Source organism: Arachis ipaensis, chromosome B2 (assembly GCF_059453495.1).
Source record: "Arachis ipaensis isolate K30076 ecotype BB chromosome B2, ASM5945349v1, whole genome shotgun sequence".
NCBI lineage: Eukaryota > Viridiplantae > Streptophyta > Magnoliopsida > Fabales > Fabaceae > Arachis > Arachis ipaensis.
In genome coordinates, this window is record NC_142437.1 from 105811438 (window position 1) to 105821784 (window position 10347).

At 31.8% G+C, this 10347-nt stretch overlaps 1 protein-coding gene across 1 annotated transcript; it reads left to right on the top strand.

The window, feature by feature from the left end:
• Positions 1-4240: 4240 nt before the first annotated feature.
• Positions 4241-8231, top strand: LOC107625668 (uncharacterized). Its single transcript, XM_088503439.1, has 6 exons — positions 4241-4331; positions 4438-4552; positions 6874-6915; positions 7217-7319; positions 7964-8039; positions 8152-8231. The coding sequence occupies exons 1-6, from the start codon at positions 4241-4243 to the stop codon at positions 8229-8231; spliced, it is 507 nt and encodes a 168-aa protein (XP_088359565.1).
• The last annotated feature ends 2116 nt before the right edge of the window (positions 8232-10347 follow it).

Genomic DNA, 10347 nt, shown 5'->3' on the forward strand with positions numbered 1-10347 from the left:
AAAGAAAAACTCAATTTATAGGTGAGTCTCTTCAATATAAATCATCCGTCAATTAGAGGTATATAAGTCTTCTCTTTTTCAACCATTAAAATTCTAAGGTTATAAACTAAGATTGTTTATTACCTTTTATTTTATTTAGTTATTATTTATTTATATATTTTCTAAAATTAACTTTACTATTTTTTCACATAGTTTATAGATGCCATAAATCTTGATTTCACATTAAATTTGGATTAATCATTAGTTATTATTTGGTTCAATTTAAGTAAACAATTTAATTAAGTATTTTTAAAAAAAATTAAATAATAAATATTTATAATAAATTATCTTATATTTAATTTTTTTTTAATTTTAAAAATACTTATTTAAAAAAATAATTAAAAACTTTGTATTATAAAAAAATAATTTTTTTTAATTTTTTTATAATTTTTTAAAAAATTACAATTTAATTTTAAAAATTATACTAAATATTAATGGTATAACTTTTTATAAGTTAAAATAATACAAAAGAAAAAAAATTACTTATAAAACTATCCAATTTAATTCTTCTAAGATATAGATATGAATTGGTCTACAATTTGGTTTTAAGTTTATCAATTGCGAAAAACATTTCGTATACTAAGTGAGCCACGGCCATTTATTGGAAGATCTAAAACTCTTATAAAAAAATTAATTATTAACTAATTTGAGTTTACGTAATAGTTAATTTATTAATTTATTTAATTAATAAAAATTATTTATATAATAATTTATTTGTCAACAATAAAATTATAATTCATAATAAATTAGTTTTTGATATGTCATAATTAAAAATAGGATAAACTACTAAAAATATATACGAATAATTTTATTGATGATAAAAATACACCTAAAATTTATTATCGATTAAAATATCTTCTAATGGGAATTGCGTAGATAGAAGGACGAAACCAACTCACTTGTCCTGATCGGAACGATTGAAGAAAGAAAGAGAAGGCCCCCTTTCGCTTATCCATTCCGCGGTTTTCAGTGGCTAAGAGAAGGGGGGTTGAATCTTAGCCCATTTTTCACTTGATAACACTTACTGGTCTTTGAAACAACTTCTGGAGACACTTTTTTTTTGTCTCATACCCAACCACGAGACTTTTTCTTTTTATCTCGTGACTCAACACGAGATATTTTTCAATTTTATCTCCTGTACAGCAGAAACAGAAATGGAGTAGAAGAGAGAAAATGACACCCAGATATATCTTGGTTCAACTGCTAAGTGCAGTGCAGCCTACATCTAGTCTCCATCACAATGATGATGGAATTTCACTATAATCATTCTTGATTACAAACACCAATTCTCCCTAGGAACTACCCTTCCTATCCGGGACAAATCCAGAATCTAAACTCCAATCCTAAACTTGACTTGGTTACTGCCAAGCTTTCAACTGCTAAGTGCTAACTCAACTTGCAAGGGGATTTTCACAAAATCATGAAACACAACACAGGTACAAAGGACCTCTAAGGACATCTATGACTTTTTCTTTTAATTTTGCACTCTCTACCTTTTTCCGCTCTATGACTTTTTCTTACAAACCTCACTGTTTGCCTTTTTTCATGAGACTCAAGACAGACAAAATTAAACAGAAAAATACAAAATGAAACATTGAAGGAGAAGAACTTTTGTTAGCTTAGGTAGTTATGAGAACCCTATGCCTTGCACTCTCACTCCTTATTTCAAGTCCTGGCTGTTCACCCTTATATATAGGGGGAAGCCTCCACGGTTGAAACCAAATAAACCAAGCTAATCTTCTTCTTCTTCATGCAAACCGGTTCGGCCAGAGAGAGAGGAGAGGAAACTGAATGTAAAAACCCAACATACAATTATCTCTGGTCCTTCCTTGGTCACCAATCTTCATCAATCCGAGTCTTCCATCTTGCCTTGCTCTCCAAGAAGGATTCCTATCCCTTGATGAGTTACTGATGATGATAGCTTCATCTACTCCAACTTCTGCCTCCTCCATCACGTAGCCACTGTAGCTACCTCCTGTGGTGGTTGAGCAAAATTAGAGACAAGTCATCCCTCCAAGGATCTTCTTTCTCTAACCGAAATCCTCTTCTTCCATTTTTGGTATGGAGAGGCTGAGCTTATTTCACCATATCTTACCTTTCTTGGTTGAAGATCTCAGCCACAACATACTTTTTATTTTCTTTTTCTTACCATCATTACAATGGTCTTTGACTTGCTTCTAGCTTCTTCTTCATTACTCTGATAGCTTGCAAAATCCCTCCTTTCCTGCTAGACAAGACCAAAAGAAAGAGAAGAGAGAACAGAAAAAAATTTGCAATGTAATTAAAGAAGAAAATAAAAATGGGTTAGGTTTACATTACCCATGCCTAGCCTCTGCTTCTTTCTTCAGATTACTTGCTTCTACCATCTTCTTCTCTGACAGTGAGGTGACCGAATGCAAAGAGATGGAAGAGAGAGTAAAAAGAAAAAAAGCAATAGAAGTAATGTGTGATATAAATTATAATCAATTAAAATCAAGTAATTCCACTTCCCATGCTTTTACCTTGTAACGTGCATAACTCAATAAATGCCATCACCATTACAAGAAAAATACCCATTCAACCACACTTTTTTTAAGCTACATTTGAAAAGCGTAGCCTATTCATAGAATAGGCTACGCTTTTCTCCGTGTTGCCTTTTTATAAGAGAAAAGGATACACAAATGCGGCATCATTTAAAAAGTGTAGCCTTAGGTATTATAGAAATCACTTATAAAGCGTAGCCGTAGGTTGATATCTATGGGTTCACTTTTCGTATCAAAGAGAACGCTTTTAAAAAGTAACTTATTTATTATGTTTTGGGTGCGTTTTAAAAGTGATGCCTAATGTATGTATGGCAAATCCCTAACACTTAGTAAATTTTTTGTTCCCCTTTCAATTTCCTCCAGAAGAACACACACCCACGAGACACTTTGCACATAGCAAACCCTCTTCCCTTCAGAAGCACACCCTTTCACCATTCTCACCTTCGCACATAACCCTCACCTTCGCCAACCCTTTCGCACACAAACACACCCTCAAATAAACCCAGCAAAAATTTGCCCTCACCCAGTCACCCTCACTCACGCGACATACACCCTCATCCTCACTCTACCCACACACGAAAGAGGGAAGAAATCTGAAAGGGAGAACGGGAAGAAGAAGAAAAGTGAGGGAAGGAAGGAAAGGACGACGCCGGCTAAGGCTCCGCCGCCGTCGTTGTCGAGCGCCAGTGAGAGAGAGAGCTGGAGGAAAAGAGAAAACGCGATGGAGGAGAGAAGAAGGGGGTGCTCCGTCGCCACTGAAGCTCCATCGCCGTTGCCAGGGCTTGTTGTCATCGCCGTTCTGCCACCGTCGGGCTGCTGTGCTGCCGCCGAGGAGCTCGAAGGGATGTCTCGCCGCCGTCGTGCTTTGTCGCCAAGCTGTTGCGTTGCCGCTCATCTCTTCTTCACCGTCGCCGTTCATCTCTTCTTCACCGTCGCCACTCATCACCAACGTCATATCCTCTGTCACCAGGTAAAATTCTCTGTTCTGTATCCTCCATTTCTCGCTCATTCTCTAACTCGCTCTCACTTTTCAGTTCGAAAGTGGGTATGCTTTTGATAGTGATGATGAACTGCAACGGCTAATTAAGATAGAGAAGGTATGTATCAATTTTCAATTGGTTCTGTGAATTTTTGGGGGTTTTGGGTTCGAATTTTAGGTTTTCAATTAGTTTAGCATCTTAAGGAAAAATTAGTGAAAAGAACAGGTTTCACACTGAAATATTTTGATTTATGTCTTGGTTCATACGCATTCCTTGAACATAGTGGTTGCTTTCAATTTCTAGCTTCAAGTTATATTCCTCTCTGATGCTTTTCAAATGCTTTTTTTGGTTATTTTTCATAGATGCTTTGAATTTTAGTGATAATAGCCAATTAAAATGTGTCAAAAAAATAACAGCAAATGGGAAAAAGGGAAAAACTTGGTCCTAGAATGTATAATACTGTTATTTGATGAAGCACACTGGAAATAAGAGTTTTATTAGCCGAGTTTTGAGTCAATTACATTACATATGGATAAAAACAGCTGTATAAATTCTTTGCCTACGATTACTACTACAGTACTAATTTGATTCCACCAAAGCATCCAAAAATTTGATTCCTTGCCTACGATTACTACTACAGTACTAATTGTCAAGCATTTTTTGTGTTTTTGTTAATTTTTTTTCTCCAAAGCGAGCTTGATGCAGCTGCCACCAAGCTGCAGAAGGTTTATAAGAGTTACTGTACCAGAAGAAACTTGGCAGATTGTGCTGTGGTGGTGGAGGAACTATGGTTAGTTTTTCATGAAAACATGCCTTTTTTTGTTGGTGCGCCCTAGGTGTTTGATTAAATTTCTATCTTATACATGTAAATAATTAAATGTTTTTGAATGATGAAGGTGGAAGGCATTGGATTTTGCTGCTCTTAAAAGGAGTTCAGTTTCATTCTTTGATGTGGAGAAACAAGAATCTGCTGTGTCAAGGTGGGCAAGGGCAAGAACAAGAGCAGCTAAAGTATGTTTTTTTCCAATTCATCATGATTAAATTTCAATATAAAAATCAGGCTGCAACTAACCCAACCAACAACACTAACTTCATCTAGTTCTCTTCTTAATCTTAATTAATTTGATGTGATGTTTTCTTATTATATATAGTTCTACGTTCCTAGTAATCTTAGTGGAAAGTAATTAGCTGAAGTTGCTGATTTTTTGTTGAAAAGTGGTAGTTAATTACTGCACTCACCTAACTATATCAGCTTATAACTTTTGAGAGGTAAAATATCTATATAAAGGTATTGATGCTTTATTTGAATGTATTAATTTTTGTTTATCTATATAAAGACTTGTTTTTGTTTTTGAATGTTGGATGATCTGTTTTGTTATGGTAAGAAATATGCATGCTGAGATAGAGATAGGACGCCTGCGCGTTTTGTTAATAATGTTGCTGGTTTGATTTATGAGCTTATTGATTGTGTGCTCCTTCGGGTGATTTTGCACTTGAGCTATTTGATGAAATGCGCAATAGGCTTATACATGTAAAATCTAAGTTTGTTAGAATGCAGAATTTGTTGAAAGGCTAGAAGCCAAGTTTCATGATTGAATTAATTGATGATACATGCTAATGATTATTTGAGATGATGCTGGTCTATTTGTTATATATGATGCAGTAAATTGATGATAATATATGTGAATTGTTTGAGTGATTTGTGGCTGGATTGCTATGTTGAGTAATGCAGAAATTGTTGATTTCATATGAGTACGCTTAAATGTAAAAAGTGACAAAAAATGGTGATTTATTAATCCTGAATACTTGGAGCTGATTTAATCTTTCCAACAAGTTACAATAGGTAAAAGAAAGTTAGAATGCAAGGTTAGAGTGAGTGAAAAGCTAGGAATCAATTTTTGACCTCTCAAAACCCGAGGTTACATGTTGCAGAATTATGCAGTTTCGGGCAGCAATTTGTGAACAAAACTAGGAGCAATCTAGCCACTAAAAATGAGTGAAATTATTTTTCTATTAAATCTTAAGATGTTTAGATTATTTTCCTAAAATTTTAGAATTTTCTGATGTGTGGTTTGGGAGATATGATTTTTAGAAAATGGTCATTTTCTGCAGAAACAATGCTGTACGAATTCTGAAACAGCAATTTCAAAATCACATATCTCAATACTCTGAAACTCTTTGGAGGTGAAACTAAAGAGGAATTAAATATTAGGATGTCTAGTATTTTATGTCCAAATTTTAGGACAATTTGAATTTTATAGAGAAATTTGTGTCTTCTGGAAGCAGGGCTGTTCACTGCTGCGACAGCACCCTTTCCTTAAAACAAAACCATATTTCGAGAGGCATAACTTTTTCTAGAGAAGTGAAAATGCTCTGGGACTTGAACTGGGTGAAAGATGGGTAAGTCTGGTTCAATCACACCAAACTTTAGGAGAATCCAACCAAAGATGGATTTTATATGATTTTTCTAAATTGGTTACTGCTTGCTATTTTTCTGAAGTGTACTAAATCAGTAGCCAGTTTTTAAAAAATTATATAAAATTAAATTCTTAGAACGCAGTTGCAAAACCAAAACCAAAGTACACTTTAGGATTCCTATTCAAAATAAATAATAATATATTAGGATTTCTTTTGTCTCCTTTTTTTTATATGTATAATATATTAGGTATATGTATAATATGTTATGCCTCTTATATTTTCATATGGTTAAGTTAATTGCTATGGCTGAAAATCATATGTTGTTGGCTTTATTGACACTTTAACACTTGAAGTTGTGTTGTTATGGCTAAAAATTGTTTGTGCAATTCTGGTTGTTGTAATTCTAGTTTTGTGCACTTCTCTTTGCTAGAATTCCTGTTTTTTTGCACTTTTGAATTTGTGCCTGGATTTGTGCATCTGTTTATCTTTGTCTATTACCCGTTTATCTGTTTATTTTTTCTCCTCTGCTTTCTCGCAAGACCCTTCATGATACCCTATCATCCTGGTGCTAGCTTCTGTTCCTGATGTTGCCATCACTAATCCAGTGTGCTGATACATGTGTAAAATTCTCCCTGTATCTGTGATTCCCTTATAGCATTGTACTCAGTTTTGTTTTGAATTTTGAAATAGAAAACTAATTATGATTTTATGCATTATTTTTGACATTTCCTTTTTGTTCAATAATTTTCTGTTTGATGATGAGTTCTCACACTTTCCACCTTCACAAGCTAAGCTAAATTGATATACATTGATATCACCGGGTCTTTTACCCTTCTGATTAATTTTTTTTTTTACTTTGGGTCCCTAACTTTAATTATTTAACCATTTTTCTTGTTCTTATTCATCTTTTTCAGGCAGCTAACCTCCGTGAAAGGTTCGAGCAACACAGATACGTGGTTCATTTCTCATCCAACATTGCATTCTTTTTAATTAGTGCTAAATTAAGACTTGAAATATGTTGCATTTGACTACTTCCTACTACAATACTTGTTATTTGTTATAGTGCGTATTCTTAATTTGTATGTGTTGAATTATGAAATTGAAGTGATCAATGTGACTAACATGATTTGTTAAATGGCATTTGTGCTTCCAAGAAAAGCAATGCTCGATTTAAAATAAATGACATTTGTGCTTCCAAGCTTCATTTGCAATTGCATTTTGCCATAGCCATTGCTTACTCTCCTTTATTTAGTGAAGCTTTCATGGCCCAAGACATTGGTCAATAAGTGGTTCAATATCAAGTGCAAAACTGATAACTTTCAAGCAGATGATGATGTTGATGATGATGTCCTTTATCAAGGTAATTGACCAATTTTTCACATGGCTTCAATGCAATCTAGGACTCTAGAATTGGGATTCTTAGCTTTCATTAAAAAGATTGTTTTTTATTTACTTTTTAAATGGCTAGACTAGTTAACTATACGTATATCTTTTCAATAATACAACCTCAATTCTGTTTAGCTTTTGTGAGCAATGTTCTTTTCTTTTCTTTCTTTGTTTATTTGATTTACCCTTAGTTTTGTTGTTTTCCAGCTTCCATGGTTTTTCCTACCATTATTGGTACCCCCAAAAAATTTTTTTTTGTTTTGTTTTGTTGTGTTGTGTTTGATTGAGTGACATAATTAAATAACAGTAGAAAGAGCACAATTTTATTTATTTTATGGTTTTTCCTTTTGCATTTGAGATATTGGTAAAAAATTGATATATCTGTCTCAATTCATTTTTAATTTTACAATTTAGGTTGATGATTCTCACTTTACTCTTTGAAACAACGTCGTTTTTCCCTTTTGCACTAGAAATTAAACTGATTGGCATGATTTTGTGAATTTAGCATTCAGCTTTAATGAGAATAATAAAAAAGCAACAAGTTTGTTTTCTTGTATTTTTAATATTTAATCTGATACTTGCAATTGGAACATGTGCTTCATTTGTTGCTCTTGCCAGGGATACTTTTCAGAATTCATTCGGTTCTATGATTTTGTTTTCTCCATGTGTCGCGAGACTGGTCAAAAGAATATTTGTAAGTAGCCTGGTCATTTCCTTCAACATAATCTTGTATTGATTGCGTATGGTGGTGAATCAGTATGCAAAATCCTTACATGCTTCTCTTTTTGAATTATGATAATTTGTAGCTGTAAGCAGGGCAGTAACTGCTTGGAAATTAGTTCTTGCTGGGAATGAACAAGAGAATGAACAAGGGAATGAACACTGATACAATTGTTAAGGCCAAGAGTTTTCTTGATGGTGATGAAGATCAGCATGAAAAAGATGTGTTTGAGAAGAATTTGAAGGTGCTTCAGAATATTTTTTAGTCATTATGCCAAGATTAGAAGATTAACGATTTTCTGTTTGTTAAATTCTTTTTGGATATAGAGTGCAAACTTTGCATTTTAATTGATATGTGATACAAGTTTCATGTGACTTAAATTATCTTAAATTATATTTTGATTGTTAATTGCTTCTTAAGATTATGTCTTTGAATTGTGTAAGGATAATTTTTATTATTTAAAAAAATTATTTAGTATAATTATGTGTTTAATTTTATTTTATAATATTTAATTCATTTAATTAAAAATGTAAAATTATATATGTAATAATATTATTAAATATTATGTTGTATGGAAAATTATTAGAATATTATATATATATATATATATATATATATATATATATATATATATATATATATATAGAAAATTAAAAAAATAAAAAAAAATAATGAGAGACCTAAGGCTACACTTATATAGAGTAGCTATGGTTATACAGAAAATTAAAAAAAAAAAGAGGGACTTAGGGCTACGCTTATAAAAAGTAGCTATGGTATACAATGTGGCTACGCTTTACAAGTGATGTAGTAGCGTTGAAAAGCGTAGCCTTTGGTCCTGGACAGCATCACTTGAAAAGCGTAGCCTATTCCCAAACGCCAAAAGCGTAGCCCTTGGTGCAGAAAAGCGTAGCCTTTGAGAATAGGCAACAGGCGAATAGGAATCACCCCAAAAAGCGTAGCCGTAGCCCAAAAAGCGTAGCCGTAGCCTAAGGCATCATTTATTTTCACTTTTGGCTACACTTTTCAAGTGTACCTGAATGAGTGTTTTTCTTGTAGTGCGTACACATCAATTTTTAGATTTTCTCTTTCCATTTACCAAGGCATTAACTCCATTTAATCAAATTTGAATTCCAACTATGGAGTGAATTGGTGTCCGTGGGAAGCATGCAACATTTGCTTTCTTTCTTTTTTTTTTTTAATTTGGACCATAATGTTGGTCTTTTCATCACAATGATTTTGGGCTGCACCAAACTTTCTTAGCCCAATTCATGTTAATAAAATAATTCAGCCTCATATTATATAGCAAATTTGGACAAAGCTGAATATTATTATTATATTGGACTTTTTGTTGCTTAAATGCAATGACCAAAATTCTGCATACAAAAATAGAAATTATTAATCAATTAATTTGAAGATGAAATCAAATTGATAATTTTTAAATAATATTAATAATGTTTTGATCATCATCATATTAATTTAGAGTTTTCCAAACTCATCATCTTCAAATAATTTTAAAATGTGATAAAAATATTTAAAAAGAATGTTATTTTTTTGTAAGCGGCAAACAACTTTTGTATTTGATAAACAGCTTATGTATTTGATCTAAAATTTTATAAAAAATAAAAAATATTAGATAATTGCTTAAAAAATCCACACAACAAAGAAGATAAAAATTTGATCTCTTATTTTTATTTTTTTAAAGATATTATTGGTCGTTGACAAAAAAAATTACAAAAAAATATATACTTTAGCAAAAAATTACCAAATTTTAAAGATAAAAATATCTCATTTTTTTAATTATACTTACAAAAAATCGTATCAAAATTCAATCTCTAAAATATTTTTTGAGAATACATATTTAATGTTGGTTATTTTTATCGCGTTTTTAAATTATTTGAGGGCACTTTTGTCGATAACAAAATTTGAGTACATTTTTGTCAGCGATAAAATTATTCGAATACATTTTTAGTAGTTTACCCTTAAAATACCATAGGAAACAAAAAATCAATTACTAAATAAGTCATTTGTATAGAAAATAATAAAAAATATATATTTTATATACAAATACATAATAATTAATTTAATAATTAATTTTTTTGTATATATATAGAATTTTTGGAAACAAAAAAAAAAGAATTTAGGTGTGTCTGTTTTGGTTTATTTATTTAGTTTTTCTGATAAAAATAATTTATTTTACTGAAAATGTTAATTTTGATAAGTTTGTATAAATTCAATGAGTTAATCAAAGTTTTTCAAACAGAGAATATCAAGGGCTCAAATT

What these genes read in the sequence shown, in the direction of transcription:
- LOC107625668 (XM_088503439.1), top strand. Translation starts at nt 4,241, where the DNA reads ATGCAGCTGCCACCAAGCTGCAGAAGGTTTATAAGAGTTACTGTACCA. An exon ending in TCGAGCAACACAGATACGTG is followed by an intron (nt 6,916 to 7,216) that starts GTTCATTTCTCA and finishes TATTTAGTGAAG; the next exon opens with CTTTCATGGCCCAAGACATT. An exon ending in TGATGATGTCCTTTATCAAG is followed by an intron (nt 7,320 to 7,963) that starts GTAATTGACCAA and finishes TGCTCTTGCCAG; the next exon opens with GGATACTTTTCAGAATTCAT.